This window comes from Xyrauchen texanus, chromosome 3 (assembly GCF_025860055.1).
Source record: "Xyrauchen texanus isolate HMW12.3.18 chromosome 3, RBS_HiC_50CHRs, whole genome shotgun sequence".
NCBI lineage: Eukaryota > Metazoa > Chordata > Actinopteri > Cypriniformes > Catostomidae > Xyrauchen > Xyrauchen texanus.
In genome coordinates, this window is record NC_068278.1 from 59628820 (window position 1) to 59649776 (window position 20957).

Here is a 20957-nt window from a genome sequence, read left to right on the forward strand (position 1 = left end):
CTGTTATGAGGCACGATTAAATTCTATCAAGAAAATCCAGGTTAGATCAGAATTTTGTTTCCTCTAATAATTCCTTTGATATTAGGGCAAAAATAAACTGAAAAAAAATCTATTTCTTGATGATAATTCTTTTTTATTATGTTCAAGTAAAAATAAAACATTTACTAAATATTGTTTTAGAAGCAACACTGCATAAAAATATTTGGGCTTTTTTTCAAAGAATATATTTTTAGTATATGAGCGACAAATAATTTTTTTTCTGCATGTACTCTGTAATCTGTAGTGGAATACTTTTAAAGTAACGCTCCCAACCGGATGATCTGATGACGTGGTGCCGATCAGTCAGCTGCGCGAGAGGATGGCGGACCAGAACAGGCAACTCAAACTCGCTGCAGCCAAGAAAAAGGTGCATTTTTAAAGTTTTATTTCTTTAATTACTCTCATTGTATCATAGTTCAATTGTTTATTGTAAACTGAATGACGTCAGAGCGAGTGTGTTTCATCTGTCATGGTGACATTCCACGTCAACCGATCTCTCGAAAAGCGCGGATCCGGCTGCCAGCATTCGCTGGCGGTTGCTGTTTTCAGGAAAGGTCGGGGATTGTGCGGGGCCTGTGCGAAATGAATCTAACCAATTAATTTGTTTGTATCATTATGTGTCTCTATACTCGCATCTATTAGTTGTGTTTGACACTCTTATAACCTGTAAGTATTGTGTTATATGATTGATCAGTGTCTGTGAGTGGATGACAGTTTATGTTTTGGTGGTAGTTTCAATCAAAATGTATTTCAAAACATTGTGAATTAGTTCAACAGAATCAAACCTTATATTAAATACTTTTATTGAGTTATAAAGTGAAGTTTGTCGCTTCAGGCCCCTTTAACAAGTTGATTAGTGGGTTAGCTCACCTGCTAACAGCTAGTTAACAGCACTAGTGACAGCACTACATGAAACAGCTGGTTGAGTTATAGTGAGTTAACTAGTCTGTTTGCTTTCAGACCCATCATTAGTTATTTTAGTTATCGTTGATTTGTAGTTGTAGTTAATTCTGTTACAGATAATCAAACTCTTACTGTCTCATTATCATTCTTTCTGTGTAGTGATACCTATCTAGTCAGTATTTGGGGCAGCATGTACATACCGGTTGTCAGCTGTGCTGTCTAGTTAGGCAGCTTACTATATAGGCAACTCACTAGATGCTCCAAAATGCTGTCTATGTAGGCAACTCACTAGATGCTCCAAAATGCTGTCTATGTAGACAACTCACTAGATGCTCCAAAATGCTGTCTATGTAGGCAACACGCTAGATGCTCCAAAATGCTGTCTATGTAGGCAACACGCTAGATGCTCCAAAATGCTATGTAGGCAACACACTAGATGCTCCAAAATGCTGTCTATGTAGGCAACTCGCTAGATGCTCCAAAATGCTATGTAGGCAACACGCTAGATGCTCCAAAATGCTGTCTATGTAGGCAACTCACTAGATGCTCCAAAATGCTGTCTATGTAGGCTACTCACTAGTTGCTCTAAAATGCTGTCTATGTAGGCCACTCACTAGATGCTCCAAAATGCTGTCTATGTAGGCAACTCACTAGATGCTCCAAAATACTGTCTATGAAGGCAACTCACTAGATGCTCCAAAATGCTGTCTATGTAGGCAACTCACTAGATTCTCCAAAATGCTGTCTATGTAGGCAACTCGCTAGATGCTCCAAAATGCTGTCTATGTAGGCAACTCGCTAGATGCTCCAAAATACTGTCTATGTAGACAACTCACTAGATGCTCCAAAATGCTGTCTATGTAGGCAACTCACTAGATGCTCCAAAATACTGTCTATGAAGGCAACTCACTAGATGCTCCAAAATGCTGTCCATGTAGGCAACTCACTAGATGCTCCAAAATGCTGTCTATGTAGGCAACTCGCTAGATGCTCCAAAATGCTGTCTATGTAGGCAACTCGCTAGATGCTCCAAAATGCTGTCTATGTAGGCAACTCGCTAGATGCTCCAAAATGCTGTCTATGTAGGCAACTCGCTAGATGCTCCAAAATGCTGTCTATGTAGGCAACTCGCTAGGTGCTCCAAAATGCTGTCTATGTAGGCAACTCGCTAGGTGCTCCAAAATGCTGTCTATGTAGGCAACTCGCTAGATGCTCCAAAATGCTGTCTATGTAGGCAACTCGCTAGATGCTCCAAAATGCTGTCTATGTAGGCAACACGCTAGATGCTCCAAAATGCTATGTAGGCAACACGCTAGATGCTCCAAAATGCTGTCTATGTAGGCAACACGCTAGATGCTCCAAAATGCTGTCTATGTAGGCAACACGCTAGATGCTCCAAAATGCTGTCTATGTAGGCAACTCGCTAGATGCTCCAAAATGCTGTCTATGTAGACAACTCACTAGATGCTCCAAAATGCTGTCTATGTAGGCAACTCACTAGATGCTCCAAAATGCTGTCTATGTAGACAACTCACTAGATGCTCCAAAATGCTGTCTATGTAGGCAACTCACTAGATGCTCCAAAATGCTGTCTATGTAGGCAACTCACTAGATGCTCCAAAATGCTGTCTATGTAGACAACTCACTAGATGCTCCAAAATGCTGTCTATGTAGACAACTCACTAGATGCTCCAAAATGCTGTCTATGTAGGCAACTCACTAGATGCTCCAAAATGCTGTCTATGTAGACAACTCACTAGATGCTCCAAAATGCTGTCTATGTAGGCAACTCACTAGATGCTCCAAAATGCTGTCTATGTAGACAACTCACTAGATGCTCCAAAATGCTGTCTATGTAGACAACTCACTAGATGCTCCAAAATGCTGTCTATGTAGGCAACTCACTAGATGCTCCAAAATGCTGTCTATGTAGACAACTCACTAGATGCTCCAAAATGCTGTCTATGTAGGCAACTCACTAGATGCTCCAAAATGCTGTCTATGTAGACAACTCACTAGATGCTCCAAAATGCTGTCTATGTAGACAACTCACTAGATGCTCCAAAATGCTGTCTATGTAGGCAACTCACTAGATGCTCCAAAATGCTGTCTATGTAGACAACTCACTAGATGCTCCAAAATGCTGTCTATGTAGGCAACTCACTAGATGCTCCAAAATGCTGTCTATGTAGGCAACTCACTAGATGCTCCAAAATGCTGTCTATGTAGACAACTCACTAGATGCTCCAAAATGCTGTCTATGTAGACAACTCACTAGATGCTCCAAAATGCTGTCTATGTAGACAACTCACTAGATGCTCCAAAATGCTGTCTATGTAGGCAACTCACTAGATGCTCCAAAATGCTGTCTATGTAGACAACTCACTAGATGCTCCAAAATGCTGTCTATGTAGGCAACTCGCTAGATGCTCCAAAATGCTGTCTATGTAGGCAACTCGCTAGATGCTCCAAAATGCTGTCTATGTAGGCAACACGCTAGATGCTCCAAAATGCTATGTAGGCAACACGCTAGATGCTCCAAAATGCTATGTAGGCAACACGCTAGATGCTCCAAAATGCTGTCTATGTAGGCAACACACTAGATGCTCCAAAATGCTGTCTATGTAGGCAACTCACTAGATGCTCCAAAATGCTGTCTATGTAGGCAACACGCTAGATGCTCCAAAATGCTATGTAGGCAACACACTAGATGCTCCAAAATGCTGTCTATGTAGGCAACACGCTAGATGCTCCAAAATGCTATGTAGGCAACACGCTAGATGCTCCAAAATGCTGTCTATGTAGGCAACTCACTAGATGCTCCAAAATGCTGTCTATGTAGACAACTCACTAGATGCTCCAAAATGCTGTCTATGTAGGCAACTCACTAGATGCTCCAAAATGCTGTCTATGTAGACAACTCACTAGATGCTCCAAAATGCTGTCTATGTAGGCAACACGCTAGATGCTCCAAAATGCTGTCTATGTAGGCAACTCACTAGATGCTCCAAAATGCTGTCTATGTAGGCAACACGCTAGATGCTCCAAAATGCTGTCTATGTAGGCAACTCACTAGATGCTCCAAAATGCTGTCTATGTAGGCAACTCACTAGATGCTCCAAAATGCTGTCTATGTAGGCAAATCACACAGAAAAAATGTTGACTAGGTAGGCCGTTCACTATATAGGCCGCTTGCTTAATAGGCATCACAATGTATGTTTTAAAGCATGTCAGCTGTCCTACAAAGTGTCTGTGTGTCTGTGGTCTGGAATATCAACACTGGAATTTAAGTAATGACGAGGCAGGGCTGTATCATCTGATATCTAATTTAGACCCGACTGTCCCATGACAGCTGGAACACACACTTGTGTGTACAAACACTCTGCTACATGTACTGCACGCTTAAAAATGATCTGACCTACTAGACGCTGTGCTCTTCATATAATAGTAACTGACACTTCCACAAGGTGTTCACACTAGTGTGCGTGACTGATTAAGTGCTGTGGTGACTTTTAGTGGATGTGTGAAGCCAGTTCCCTTCAAGTTCACACATGTGACCTAGCATAGCCCTTTCCTACCGACATGGTTCCTGGGCCGGTGCATATTCTCGAATTTACGGATCTAAGGGGAGTTTTGACCAGGTGTCATAACAAAGGGCTGAAAACATCCTCGTCACAAATTAGCGCCACCTAGAGGTCATGTGGTAGAAATATTAGCACTTAAAATGCACAAGTCTCACATATCAAATGAAAGCTCTCATTCTCAGAAATGTGATCGCACAGTTAATTTTGTTGCCTTCACACCACAGTTCGAAATATCTCAATTTTATAAAGTACAAATTATATTTGAAATACAAACGTATTAAGCCAAGAACATCCGTTGAGCTCTGCTCTGTGTGTTTAATAATCCTGCAGCTAAAGGAGTTTCAGCAGAAGACCACACCATCTACAGGAAGTGCTGGACCAAAGAAGAAGAGGAAAGTCAAAGGGGGAGATCAGCCTGACACACCTGCTGACAGACACTCGCCAGACAACGTGAGTCAAAATCAGCGCTTTTAAGGGCCAAAATCTGTGTGATCGTGATTGTCTTGTTGCCTTTTGGCACTTTGAATGTAAAGAGAACAAATGGATGAGTAAAAGGAGATGCTTAACCTTCCAAAAAATCATGTATGTCCACGTCATTACTTGGTTTCTTGATATTGATAAAGTTATCATAATAGTTTAATCACATTTCTTTCTTTGGTTTAGCCATTTATTTTTCCAGTGATTCTCACAAACCATGTCAAGAAAATGTTGTGGCCATATTTAACCCCAAAGTGACAAATAAAATATGAAATTATATTTTGCTTCAAGAAAATGAAGCCTACTTTTAGACCATTACAATATTTATTTTATATTCATTATTTGTTTTACTTTATTTAAATTGATCATTACTGTTATGAAAGTATTTTTTGTTTTTGTATTATAATAAAAATTAAAAACAACTTTGCTGTAAAATGATTAAAAAGTCAAAATTAGGACTATCGATTTAAAGTGTTAATTCTAAATGACGTGTGAAAAATGCGTTAAAAAACAAATTAGTGCAATTAATCATGTCCCTGGACTGTAATAAGTAATAGTTCTTCCATCTGAGCTGTTCATGCTTGTAGTACCACCTGTTTTCCCCAGGGGGCAGTAAGTGCAACTCACTGTATAGGCAACGAGCAGCTCATACAGAGAACAAACCACATTTACAGATCTCAGACAACACGTCTTGCGTTCAAACACAGCTTGATGGAGCGCAAATCTGAACGCAGCGATCTCAAGACACGTGTTTCAAACGATGTTTAACTTGACACAGCGACCAAAAAACTTTATATTTAATGAGACGCTCCATAAGTGTCCGTCTGACGCAGCTGTACATCTTGGACTGATTGACGAATTTGGTTGCGAAATGGATCACTGTGAAGTGTACGCCAATAATAGACTAATGGTCAATAATATGGAAATAAACTATATATTGCATTCTAAAATCACTTTTTTAATGCTTCTCTTGTGTTCCAAAATAATGTAATACATTTTAATTATCTGTATTATTATTATTATTTATATATATATTTAAATAATTATCAATAATAAATATATATATACTTGAATAATTATAAATAATATAAATATATATATATATATTAGGGCTGTCAATCAATTAAATTTTTTAATCAAATTAATTACACGGTGTCCCGATTAATTAATCGTGATTTATTGCATATATACAAATATTTGCTGAGAAAGCCCCTCATATAACAATAATTCAATATATAATGATGAAATAATGATACATAGTTATCTTTAAATATTTAAAAAATTATATATTTATTTATATATGTATATATATATATAATAAATAAAAAATATTCAGATAATTAAAATGCATTATATTCTTGTGGCATCGTTGTTCATCATTAATATGACAAAAAGCATCTTTAGAATGCAATGTATTGATTATTACCATATTATTGATCATAAGTCAATTATTGACACACAGTTCACAGTAATCCATTACACAAGTGAATTTATCAATCAGAGATTTATTATGAGGGCTTGTTTAAGGGCCGTCAATGAACACATACGTCAGACATGCTTGTGTCGCATCTCGGGTGTGTTGCATCATAAGCATACATTATTAGGTCACTGTGTCATTAAATATAGTTTAATACTCAGAACACATCTTTAATACTTTAGATCCCTTAGTTCACATTTGCGGTCTTTCGAGTGTTTTGAACACAAGAATGTAACGCATGTTTGTGTTGTTCTGCTGAAGTGTTTGTTCACTGTATAAACTGTGTGTTGCTCACACAGCTGAAGTTTCACTTACTGCCCCCTGGAGTAAACAGGTGGTACTGCAAGCATTTCTCAGGACTCTTCCTTATTACGGTCCGGGGGTATTGCCATTAATTGCGTAATATTTTTTTAACACTTTATTTTTAATAAAATTAATCGCACTGAATTAACACGTTAAATTGACAGTCCTTATTTATATTATAATTTATAATTATTTAAATATATATATTGTTTATAATTATTTAAATATATATGTATTATTTATAAATGATTTTATATATATATTGTTTATAATTATTTAAATATAACTATTTCTACTTATTTAATCATTATATATTGAGTTATTGTTATTTGAGGAGCTTTCTCAGAAAATATTTATGTATGCGATTAACTGTGAATAATTCAATTAATTAATCGGTATACCATGTAAATTATTCTATTAAAAATTGCAATCGATTGACAGACCTTGTAAAAATATAAGGCGGTAATAACGGAATAGTACTATGATTTATAAATACTTAACAATCTATATTTTATATCAGTATTTTCACATTGAATATTATAATGACCATCATTTTTCATGTTTCAGTAATGTTCAAAAATGTCTGCAGCTTGTAATGTTGTCTTGATTACTCAAAGATCTGATTAACGTTCAGTTTGGTAGTTTATCTTGGTGAATTGGTCAGTTGCGTTCTGCTAACCCTTCATCATACGCTTCGTTTGTCCTGTGCTGTCACCGTCTTCCTCTCCTTCCCCTGTAGATTGAGAATATTCTCAAAGTTCTGGTGTCTGACTTAAGTATGACTAATGGAGTTTCTCAGCCTCCATTTGTCAACAGCAGTCAGGTGAGCGGCTCGCTGTCACGTTTCACTTCCTGTTTCCATCCTCTCCTCTTTGAGTTGGTCATCTGTATTCCCCTGCATGCGTTGATTTGACACAGGAGGACGTTTATTCATTTCTTGGTTTATTTAGTGGATACTTTTGCATGTTTATGATCATCTGAACAAGGTTTGTTGTTTGCTTAGATTTTAATATATATATATATATATTTGACATGTGAAGGTGTATCTCTTGGTATAATCACCAGCGTGTCTGGCCAGCAGGTTCCGGAATCCACTTTCTGTCATTTGCCAATGATCTGTGGCTTACGGGGCTGTGTATCAATACATATTTTCTAATTAAATTAGACGAATCTCTTGATTTAATTCTGATTCATTTGGGTATATTTCAGTTATAATGTTCATTTTGCTTGCATATGAAAGCCATTTGATGATTACTTTCAATACCAATTTTGATGCAATCACAAAAACTAATTTGAGGAAACATTGTTTCAGATTCTTAAGTAATTACTAATTAACAGTCAGTAATAAAGTAAAAACACAGAAACGCATTACAAACAATAGAAAAAGATACAGTTATGAAAACAGTGCTTACATTTTTTTAACAGCAGTATCAAGTGTTTAATTAAACATTCAGAATTTAAAAAAGTGACAAAATGTAACGTACAGTTTCAAGAAACTGTATGTGAACCCCTAAGCTAATGAAGTCAACAAAAGCTAATTAGAGTCAGGAGTTGGCAAACCTGGCATCCAATTAATGTAACAAGATTGTAGGTGTGGGTTAGAGTTACTTTGACGTATAAAAAGCACTAAAACATTTTGAGTTCGATGCAGACGTGGACCGAAAGAGATCTCAGAAGAAAGGATTACAAAGTTATCTTGAAGCGCTTAAATATTCATATGTGCACAGTGAGACAAACTGTCTATAAATGGAGGTTATTTAGTACTATAGGTACTCTCACTAGAAGTGGCCGTTAGATATTCATCTGTGCACAGTGAGACAAACTGTCTATAAATGGAGGTGATTTAGTACTATAGGTACTCTCTCTAGAAGTGGCCGTTAGATATTCATCTGTCCACAGTTAGAAAAACTGTCTATAAATGGAGATGATTTAGTACTATAGGTACTCTCTCTAGAAGTGGCCGTTAGATATTCATCTGTCCACAGTTAGACAAACTGTCTATAAATGGAGATGATTTAGTACTATAGGTACTCTCTCTAGAAGTGGCCGTTAGATATTCATCTGTCCACAGTTAGACAAACTGTCTATAAATGTAGATGATTTAGTACTATAGGTACTCTCTCTAGAAGTGGCCGTTAGATATTCATCTGTGCACAGTGAGACAAACTGTCTATAAATGGAGGTGATTTAGTACTATAGGTACTCTCTCTAGAAGTGGCCGTTAGATATTCATCTGTCCACAGTTAGAAAAACTGTCTATAAATGGAGATGATTTAGTACTATAGGTACTCTCTCTAGAAGTGGCCGTTAGATATTCATCTGTCCACAGTTAGACAAACTGTCTATAAATGGAGATGATTTAGTACTATAGGTACTCTCTCTAGAAGTGGCCGTTAGATATTCATCTGTCCACAGTTAGACAAACTGTCTATAAATGTAGATGATTTAGTACTATAGGTACTCTCACTAGAAGTGGCCGTTAGATATTCATCTGTCCACAGTTAGACAAACTGTCTATAAATGGAGATGATTTAGTACTATAGGTACTCTCACTAGAAGTGGCCAGTTAGATATTCATCTGTCCACAGTTAGACAAACTGTCTATAAATGGAGATGATTTAGTACTATAGGTACTCTCACTAGAAGTGGCCGTTAGATATTCATCTGTCCACAGTTAGATAAACTGTCTATAAATGGAGATGATTTAGTACTATAGGTACTCTCTCTAGAAGTGGCCGTTAGATATTCATCTGTCCACAGTTAGACAAACTGTCTATAAATGGAGATGATTTAGTACTATAGGTACTCTCTCTAGAAGTGGCCGTTAGATATTCATCTGTCCACAGTTAGACAAACTGTCTATAAATGGAGATGATTTAGTACTATAGGTACTCTCACTAGAAGTGGCCGTTAGATATTCATCTGTGCACAGTTAGACAAACTGTCTATAAATGGAGATGATTTAGTACTATAGGTACTCTCTCTAGAAGTGGCCGTTAGATATTCATCTGTCCACAGTTAGACAAACTGTCTATAAATGGAGATGATTTAGTACTATAGGTACTCTCTCTAGAAGTGGCCGTTAGATATTCATCTGTTCACAGTTAGACAAACTGTCTATAAATGGAGATGATTTAGTACTATAGGTACTCTCTCTAGAAGTGGCCGTTAGATATCATGATTTGGGGCTGCTCTAATTAGAGGTCTTCACTATATGGTTATAATGCTTTTTTAGTTGTCCAGCCAAGAGCAGTGTGTGGTTTTCGTGTTGTTGTTTGATTAATATTAACAACATATTCTACTAGACAGCGGCAGGTCTATTAGGCTGCATTTACACTTCAAGTTTGATATTTTGGTTCCACTGTTTGCATTCACATTAGACATGAATCGCTGCATTTTCAAGGGGTCGACCAAAATGCTTTTTTGAAGTACCGGTTATCGGCAAAACCGATGCTGAAAGTTTCTCTTTTTTTTTTCTTCTCTCTCTCTCTCTGTGGCCAAAACCCTTCATCTAGTGACAGGGCTGGACTGGTAATCTGGCATACTGGGCATTTTCCTGGTGGGCCTGTGTACTTTGGGGCTGATCAGGGGCACCGAGTGGGCCTGTGGGTCGGCCGCCAAATGGGCCGCGATAAACTAAAATGAGCCGCCGCGTTATGCAGAACGGACGACAAAATGACAGTGAACACCCCCGCTTAACAACTTTTGGGCCATTTGCTATGTAAAATCTCGGGCCAATTTCTCTTCCCAGTCCAGCCCTGATCTAGTGAATATTATACAGTATTTTCATATAGTTCATTGAATTTGAGCCAAGACTCTGTGAAATGTTATAATAAAAAAGACTCAAGACAATTGACAAGCGATCACAGCTAATATAATGTTGATTGTACTGTGTTTATTAGCCTTTATGAAAATGTTTCTAGTTATTCTATTGTAATAAATTGTAGAGTGCATGTTTTGTTTGTGTATTCTGGAAGCACTTACTTTTCAAAATAAGAGTCCCCTGTGTCTTTCGGGCTGGTTTACAATTAAAAGTCCAGCGTTATGAAATAAAGCTTACATTTTTCTTGTAGTTATTGAGATGTTGGTTGCACAAAAACATGCATCTTGAAATTTGACTTATTTTGGACTCTTGCAGCCTCTATGTCCGTGCCAGTCACAGTAAGGAAAGACTAGGAAAGTTAACAAAATTAACATTCAAATAACTGATTTTAAATACTTCCAGCCGATTAATAATTTATTGGTGTTTTCCACCACCTCAGTTATTGGTATCAGCAAAATCGGCAAAAATCGATTATTGATCGGTGAGGTATTTTATTTATATATTTCCGAGGCATTGTTATATTAGCATCAGTCGACATTTAAATTAGAAGCTAATTTGTGGGCTTTCAATTTACTGGCAGTTGCATTTTATTTAATGTCTGATGTAATCGCTTTAGGAGATCACAAGGGGGCGACATAACATTTACTGAATCAGGTTGCGGCACAAGATACGTACAATATTGTAAAGCAGCTCAATGGAAAGGAGGCGGCGAGAACCGGCTTGACAATATAAATAATAGTTTAATGAAGAAATAAACGAAGAACACGTGAACATAAACGCCCCTCTACGTTCCCGACAACTCGTGGGGACATTCTACTGCTGCAGGTGGTCGGGAACTCACTTCCCTCCACCCTCGTCGGTCTTCTTTCGACCCCTCCATGTTTCTGGGGGACGGCAGGGCACTCCTCCGCCCCTGGCAGCGGCTCCATTACTCCAGACAGTTGGGAGTCCAGTTTCCACTCGCCTCGCGGACTGTGGCTGTTCCCCGGATGGCAGAGCCGCTCCCCTGGGTGGACGGCAGTGTCGAGGACTCTGCAACGGGCATCCCTCCTCCTTCCCGGGTTTCGGCACCAATGTAAAGCAGTTCAACGGAAAGGTGGAGGCGAGAACCGGCTTGACAATATAAATAATAGTTTAATGAAGAAATAAATGAAAAACACATGAACATAAACACACTGAGCAGCTGCCTGTCATTCTCTCTCTCTCTCGAACCATCGTCCCGGCCATCTTTATCCCTCGCGCCCTCATCAGGCTGATTGGATACAGGGTGTGTCCATTAACAAAGTAATTACTGATATCTGTAATTGCATTTTGAACAGGAGTGAATGACAGATTATTAAAAATCTATCCAGATTCACAATAATAAAAGCTGTAATGCATCTGTACTCTGTGTTTGTGTAACCGTCTGTTAACCCACTGATGTGTCTGAGTTTAACGTGTGTTTGTGGCTGTGGTGCATCAGGATCATGTGGATGTGGTGAACTGGGTCTCTCAGGATCTGGAGGAGACCAGCGCTGAACCTGAGCGTAACCTCGCTTCTGCTATTAACACCGAGTGTGTCTCTGATAACGCTGTCCTGCAGGTGTGTCTGTATGTCACTCATCTGTGCTTTAAAACCTACCGAGCTGCCTTCCTAGACAGCCGTTTTGGGCATCATAGTGGTTGTCATTTGGCTGTGCTGTTGTAAAACCTGCTAATGATTTGAACAGGATCCATGGATATCAATTAATTGCATTGTTTTGTCTGGTTCATATCTGGTTATGCTACGTCATGGACGTCTGTCCTGATTGGCCTCAAGTTTCGTTTTTTATTTGTATGTTTTTCCAGCAGAATTCGACAGCCGGTTCAAACGGTGATCAACATCATGTGGAAGAAAAAAGGTGAGTTTGTCCCTCGAGTATTTCACAAACAGCCCTTTAGTTTTACTGGTTGTTTTTTATGCATTTGTGTATGTTGAAATTAACATTAGCCAAGATTAATAAGTGTTGTTAGTTTGTTAGTTCACGTTAACTGATGTTAAACATCCTTTAAGGCTGGGGTGTGCTTTATTTTTCCGTGTGGCGTTCCGTCTTGCATACGCTCGCACATGCTAGCCTTTAATAGATGCTCTTTTGACTGTGAACCCATATGGACGTAAATCCTGCATGCACACTACAACTGCTTTGTTTTTTTCCCTTTTCTCCCAATTTGGAACGCCCAATGTGCATTAAGTCCTCATGGTGGCGTAGTGACTCGCCTCAATCCGGGTGGCGGAGAACAAATCCCAGTTGCCTCAATCCGCGCAATTTATAACGTGACTTGTTGAGCGCATTACCATGGAGACATAGCGCGTGTGGAGGCTTCACGCTATTCTCCGCGGCATCAACGCACAACTCGCCACACGCCCCACCGAGAGCGAGAACCACATTGTAGCGACCACGAGGAGGTTACCCCATGTGACTACCCTCCCTAGCAACCGGGCTAATTTGGTTGCTAAGGACACCTGACTGGAGTCACTCAGCACGCCCTGGATTCAAACTCACGACTCCAGGTGTGATAGTCAGCGTCAATACTCGCTACAAGTTACCCAGACCCCCTAAATCAATAGTTTTATATCTTTCCATCATTTTTAGTTCGATTAGGCCTTAACCGCCACCACAACAGCACTAGTCATGCCTCGTTACAACACATTTTTGCAATGTATTGAGAAAAAACTATCCATATTATACTCCATCCATACAAAATCTATTCATTCCAGATGTTAGTTATGGTTGTTCATAGTAGTCTCCCCAAATAGTCCTAGTTTATTATGATTTACATCTCATGTTTGTTTGTGTTCATGCAGGCCGTTGTCATCTACAGAGAGTTTGAGACAGCTCTCACAGCAGCTCAATGGACTTCTGTCTGAAGTGAGTCACTACACCTGTCTATCTGCTTCCTTAAAAGACAACACGACCGATTATGAGAATACAACGGCTTTTTAATATAATGTGCACTGAAGAATCAAGCATTAGTCAATTTTGCATTCATGTTGACTTTAACTCACAGTTCTGCCCAAATGAATCAAATTAATTGCAGTGATTTATAGAAATGAGCAAAAATATACACCGTCTTCTGAATTGCTATACTTGGAATAGAAGCAATGGGTAAGCAGTTGACAATAAATGTTTGTGTGGTCAGTAGTCAAAGACATTTTATTAAACATGAATGTACATTTTTTTTCTTCCTTTCGGATGTAATCCAGTCAACGACATACATCAACGGAGACAGCGGACCGCCAACTATCAGTGAGAAAGAACTGGAGGTACATCAATACTACTTTATATTCCTTTAGATGCTAAATAACAGTTTAAATTCATATTTGGGCCGGAGGGTTATAATTACCACTTTATCCTTTCACTGATCTCCCTCAAGCAGGATAATCTAGTGATGAAAATAGCTTATAGCCGTGGGAAGAGGGCAATGGTTGTTAGTCTTTGTTTACAGTGGCTAATGCAGTCTATGTAAAGAAAAAGTATGTGAACCCTTTGGAATCAGCTGGTTTTCTGCATTAATTGCTCATAAAATGTGATCTCATCTTCATTAATGTCACAAGTATAGACAAACACAATGTGCTTAAACTAACAACACACAAACATTTATAATCTTACATGTCTTTATTGAACACATCCCATTAAACATTCACAGTGCTGTGGAGAAAGTAAGTGAACCCTTGGATTTAATAACTGGTCGATCGTGCTTTGGCTGCAATAGCCTCAATCAAGCCTTTCTGATAGATGCGGAATAAACCTGCGCAACGTTCAGAAGACATTTTGGATTTGGAGCATTACAGAACTGCTTCAGCTCATATTGTTAGGATGTCTGGTGTGAACGGCTCTCTTGAGGTCATTCCAAAGCATCTCTATTGGGTTCAGGTCTGGGCTCTGACTGGGACACCCAACTTCTGGATGGCCACTTCTAGAGAGAGTACCTATAGTACTAAATCATCTCCATTTATAGACAGTTTGTCTCACTGTGCACAGATGAATATCTAACGGCCACTTCTAGAGAGAGTACCTATAGTACTAAATCATCTCCATTTATAGACAGTTTGTCTCACTGTGGACAGATGAATATCTAACGGCCACTTCTAGAGAGAGTACCTATAGTACTAAATCATCTCCATTTATAGACAGTTTGTCTCACTGTGGACAGATGAATATCTAACGGCCACTTCTAGAGAGAGTACCTATAGTACTATATCATCTCCATTTATAGACAGTTTGTCTCACTGTGGACAGATGAATATCTAACGGCCACTTCTAGAGAGAGTACCAATAGTACTAAATCATCTCCATTTATAGACAGTTTGTCTAACTGTGCACAGATGAATATCTAACGGCCACTTCTAGAGAGAGTACCTATAGTACTAAATCATCTCCATTTATAGACAGTTTGTCTAACTGTGGACAGATGAATATCTAACGGCCACTTCTAGTGAGAGTACCTATAGTACTAAATCACCTCCATTTATAGACAGTTTGTCTAACTGTGGGCAGATGAATATCTAACGGTCACTTCTAGAGTGTGTAGCTATAGTACTAAATCATCTCCATTTATAGACAGTTTGTCTCACTGTGGACAGATGAATATCTAACGGCCACTTCTAGAGAGAGTACCTATAGTACTAAATCATCTCCATTTATTGACAGTTTGTCTCACTGTGGACAGATGAATATCTAACGGCCACTTCTAGTGAGAGTACCTATAGTACTAAATCATCTCCATTTATAGACAGTTTGTCTCACTGTGCACAGATGAATATCTAAGCGCTTCCAGATAACTTTATTACCTTTTCCAGCTTTATGCAAAGCAACAGTTCTTGATCGCAGGTCTTCTGAGATATTTTTCAGTCCACGTCAGCAGATGCTTCTTGTGAATGAGCAAACTCAAAATGTTTGAGGGCTTTTTATAAGTCAAAGTAGCTCTAACCCACACCTCCAATCTTGTTACATTAAATGAATGCCGGGTTTGCCAACTCCTGACACTAGTTCTCTTTTTTGTCGTCTTTAGACAAGGGGTTCACTTACTTTCTCCACAGCACTGTGATTGTTTAATGGGATGTGTTCAATAAAGACATGAAAGATTATAATTGTTTGTGTGTTGTTATCTTAAGCACATTGTGTTTGTCTATACTTGTGACTTTAATGAAGATGAGATCACAATTTATGAGCAATTAATGCAGAAAACCAGCTGATTCCAAAGGGTTCACATACTTTTTCTTGCCACTGGACAAGTTCTGGCTTTTGGATCAGCGGTCAAATGATGCCTGATACACACTGAACAAACGTCCTGCTTCACACTTGAACCATTCTGACTGTCAACTGCACCAACACACATAACGATGTTTAATCTACATTTATACACTGTGTGTCTTCAGACCGGATATGTGCATTACATTTAACAACTGATTTGAATCAACCTTTCTCAGAGGTTAATTCATGAGGGTTGTGTTAGGTGTTCAAACTGAGGATGTTTATTTGCTTCAGTCCACACATACATTCAGTTTTTTTCATTTGGGCATTCCAAATTGGGCTAAAAAAATAAAATAATTAATAATACAGTAGCTAATACATCAGTCTATTCATTATTATTTCAGGAGCTCAAGTTATGTATATTTATATGTTTAAATTAGAAAATGCGTAATAAAAAAAAAAAAAAAAAAGTTTAGTTACAGTTTGACACGCGGCATGGATGCGCTAAAGAAACCGAGAGATTCTCGTTGATGTTCAGGAACACTGTGCGGCGCTCGTTGAACTCTTAAAGTGACAGTAACCTTATTAGTGTTTCTGATACAAATGAATGTAAACTCAATGTTATTACTTGTTATTGGTGCACATTATGTCAAACAGTGATAGCTCATGTCATTATTACTTACAATTTCATGATATAATATTAATGATTATATGTTTGTATTTTTATAAAGTTAAAATGTGATTAATATTAATTAATATAAATTATAATGTTTGTATTTTTACCAAGTTAAAATGTGATTAATATTAATTAATATAAATTATAATGTTTGTATTTTTACAAAGTTAAAATGTGATTAATATTAATTAATGTAAGTTAAAATGTGATTAATATTCATTAATATAAGTTAAAATGTTTGTATTTTTACAAAGTTATAATGTGATTAATATTCATTAATATAAATTAAAATGTTTGTATTTTTACAAAGTTAAAATGTGATTAATATTAATTAATATAATTTAGAATGTTTGTATTTTTACAAAGTTAAAATGTGACTAATATTAATTAATATAAATTATAATGTGATTGATATTCATTAACATAAGTTAAAATGTGATTAATATTAATTAATATAAGTTAAAATGTGATTAATATTCATTAATATAAGTTAAAATGTTTGTATTTTTACAAAGTTAAAATGTGATTAATATTAATTAATATAAGTTAAAATGTGATTAATATAAATTTAAATGTTTGTATTTTTACAAAGTTAAAATGTGATTAATATTAAATAATATAATATTGAATGTTTGTATTTTTACAAAGTTAAAATGTGATTAATATGAATTATGAGCAAATTATTAAAATATAAATATATATTTTTTTTAGTTCAGGTTTTGTTCCTTGTTCTACATCTGATCAGCCTGATCAGTGCGCTATTTTTGAAAGCTTATTTGTTTGTGGTCTTTTCTTCTATTATTTGAACTTTGAGCATTTATATTGTGTATTAAACAACTTAATTTTCATGAGAAATTATAATGAGCATTTTGCTTAGTTTTCTTCCAGAGAATAAAAATGTTCTGTAATATTTTGAAATTAAACCGTTATTATATCGAATCGTGAATCTCATATCTTATATCCAACTGAATCGTGAGATAACGTATCGTCCCATCCCTAATCAAATGTATACATTTAATTCAATTAAATCATGTGACCACACACCCCGAACTGATTTTGTCCTAAAAACACATTTGAACCTTTCAGTAAAACTCTGCCTTCATAATAATGTTGACACTTGTGTTAATATATACCAGTGTGGTTTATAAATGTTCGCTTGTTTACACAAGAGCTATATAAACAATATTATTATAATTCTAATTTAAGAGGGTCTCTCTCTCTCTCTCTCTCTCTCTCTCTGTGCATGCCGACACGTCAGACTCGCAACCAAGAGCTGGCAGCTGCGCTGGACTCCAGCACGGTGACGAACACGCAGCTCACAGCCAAACTCGAGTCTCTGGTAAGAGTGTCTGTTGGAGTGTGTACCATTTCCTCATTGTATTATAGCTAAAGGTGTAGTTAAACACACACGCGTGCGTGCATGCATGCATGCAATGTACACATGTTGTCTTATTCATGAAACACAAGAACAGTGAACACACATTAATTTACATTTATGCATTTGGCAGACGCTTTATCCAAAGTGACTTACAGAGCACTTATTACAGGGACAATCCCCCCGGAGCAACCTGGAGTTAAGTGCCTTACTCAAGGACACAATGGTGGTGACTGTGGGGATCAAACCAGCAACCTCCTGATTACCAGTTATGTGCTTCAGCCCACTACGCCACCACCACACCATTCGTTCTGCTTGTGTTTTATGAATAAGGCCCATTGCGTTTATCCCAACACGTGTTGAACATTGTGATCGATTTCATGTTGTCTTGAACCACTAACCTTCACTTAGTGACCTGTGTGCTCACGTCTTTAACACTGAGCAATGTTGGTGAATGTCATTCTCATAGAAGCACATGATTAAATATTGAGCATATTAATTGACATATTTGATCATTGTGTTTTCAGACGAAGCAGTCTCAAGAGCTTTCTGAGCAACTGCAGAAGGTTTGCTGCCCAAATTATTGTTTGATTCCTACATTTATTGTTTGTTTTGATGAGTTGTGCTCACGTTGTGTGTTTTCTCTTCTCAGGAGCGTAAAGAATATGAGCAGAAGTTTAATAAAGAACAGGGCGCGATGCGTGAACAGCTACAGGTGAACATATTACCCAATATACTGACAGTCAGACATGTTTAATTCAATTAAAACAGATACACCTGGTAGGCTAATTGGGGTCAATTTGAGGTGTACCTGTGGATGTATTTTAAGGCCTACCTTCAAACTCGGTGCCTCTTTGCTTGACATCACGGGAAACTCAAAAGACCTCAGAAAAAATATTATGGACCTCAACAAGTCTGGTTCATCATTGGGAGCAATTTCCAAACACCTGAAGGTGCCACGTTCATCTGTACAAACAATAGTACACAAGTATAAACACCATGTGACCACACAGTCATCACACTGCTCAGGAAGGAGACGCATTCTGTCTCCTAGAGATGAACGTAGTTTGTGTGAAAAGTGCAAATCAATCCCAGAACAACAGCAAAGGACCTTGTGAAGATGCTGGAGGAAACAGGTGGACGAGTGTCTAGATCCACAGCAAAACCAGTCCTATATGGACATCACCTGAAAGGCTCAGCAAGGAAGAAGCCGCTGCTCCAAAACCACCATAATAAAGCCAGACTACAGTTTGCAAGTGCACATGGGGACAAAGATCTGACTTCTGGAGAAATGTCCTCTGGTCTGATGAAACACATATTGAACTGTTTGGCCATAATGACCATCGTTAAGGTTTGGAGGAAAAAGGCTGAAGAACAGCATCCCAACCGTGAAGCATGGGGGTGCAGCATCATGTTGTGGGGGTGCTGCAGGAGGGACAGGTGCACTTCACTAAATAGATTATGACATCATGAGGAAGGAACGTTATGTGGATATATTGAAGCAAAATCTCAAGACATCAGACAGGAAGTTAAAGATCGGTCACAAATGGGTCTTCCAAATGGACAATGACCCCAAGCACACCTCCAAAGTTGTGGCAAGATGGCTTAAGGACAACAAAGTCAAGATATTGGAGCAGCATCACAAAGTCTTGACCTCAATCCCATAGAACATTTGTGGGCCGAACTGAAACGGCGTGTGCGAGCAAGGAGGCCGACAATCCTGACTCCGTTACACCCGTTCTGTCTGGAGGAATGGGCCAAAATTCCAGCAACTTATTGTGAGAAGCTTGTGGAAGGATACCCAAAATATTTGACCATAATACATATTTATATATATATATTGCCCCAAGTGAAGGAGTTCAAGTACCTCGGGGTCTTGTTCACGAGTGAGGGGACAATGGAGCGGGAGGTTGGCCGGAGAATCGGGGCAGCGGGGGCGGTATTGCACTCACTCTATCGCACCGTTGCACGTGGCTGAGCCGGAAGGCAAAGCTCTCGATCTACCGGTCAATTTTGGTTCCTACCCTCACCTATGGTCATGAAGGCTGGGTCATGACCGAAAGAACTAGGTCGCGGGTACAAGCGGCCGAAATGGGCTTCCTCAGAAGGGTGGCGGGCTTCTCCCTTAGAGATAGGGTGAGGAGCTCAGTCATCCGTGAGGAGCTCGGAGTAGAGCCGCTGCTCCTTTGCGTCGAAAGGAGTCAGTTGAGGTGGTTTGGGCATCTGGTAAGGATGCCCCCTGGCCGCCTCCCTAGGGAGGTGTTTCAGGCACGTCCAGCTGGGAAGAGGCCTCGGGGAAGACCCAGGATTAGGTGGAGAGATTACATCTCCAAACTGGCCTGGGAACGCCTCGGGGTCCCCCAGTCAGAGCTGGTTAATGTGGCTCGGGATAGGGAAGTTTGGGGCCCCCTGCTGGAGCAGCTGCCCCCGCGACCTGACTTCGGATAAGCGGTTGAAGATGGATGGATGGATATTCTTTCCAATTTGGAATGCCCAATTCACACTACTTAGTAGGTCCTCGTGGTGGTGTAGTGACTCACTCAATCCGGGTGGCGGAGGACGAGTCTCAGTTGCATCCGCTTCTGAGACCGTCAATCCGCGCATCTTATCAGGTGACTCGTTGTGCATCCGCGGAGACTCACCGCATGTGGAGGCTCATGCTACTCTCCACGATCCACACACAACTCACCACACGCCCCATTGAGAGCGAGAACCACTAATCACCACCACGAGGAGGTTACCCCATGTGACTCTACCCTCCCTAGCAACCGGGCCAATTTGGTTGCTTAGGAGACCTGACTGGAGTCACTCAGGATGCCCTGGATTCAAACTCTCGACTCCAGCGGTGACAGTCAGTGTCAATACTCACTAAATTATGATTGACCATCGGATTTGCCTAAATGTCTGTACCAGTGCATCTGTTTTTAACAGCTCTTTGCCAGCTGGTGCGCGATTAATTAGTGTGTGTGTGTTGTTTCTCAGGTTCACATTCAGACCATCGGCATCCTCGTGTCAGAGAAATCGGAGCTACAAACGGCCCTGTCTTACACACAGCAGGCAGCACGACAGAAAACAGGTATGTTCAAT

At 38.9% G+C, this 20957-nt stretch overlaps 1 protein-coding gene across 5 annotated transcripts in view; it reads left to right on the forward strand.

The window, feature by feature from the left end:
- The first annotated feature begins 338 nt into the window (after positions 1-338).
- The window catches only part of LOC127625380 (golgin subfamily A member 2-like), a 37400-nt gene continuing 16781 nt past the window's right edge, over positions 339-20957 (forward strand). Inside the window, exons 1-10 of one of the 5 annotated variants that reach the window (XM_052100664.1) lie at positions 339-406; positions 4857-4976; positions 7523-7606; positions 12437-12486; positions 13431-13494; positions 13830-13889; positions 17754-17834; positions 18398-18436; positions 18523-18585; positions 20853-20946. In XM_052100664.1, the coding sequence (XP_051956624.1) occupies positions 359-406; positions 4857-4976; positions 7523-7606; positions 12437-12486; positions 13431-13494; positions 13830-13889; positions 17754-17834; positions 18398-18436; positions 18523-18585; positions 20853-20946 (703 nt within the window). In that variant the 5' untranslated portion in view covers positions 339-358. Of the gene's footprint in view, positions 407-4856; positions 4977-7522; positions 7607-12068; positions 12189-12433; positions 12487-13430; positions 13495-13829; positions 13890-17753; positions 17835-18397; positions 18437-18522; positions 18586-20852; positions 20947-20957 lie in introns of all 5 variants that reach the window. The other 4 variants (XM_052100645.1, XM_052100655.1, XM_052100671.1 and 1 more) reach the window with 4 other exon arrangements.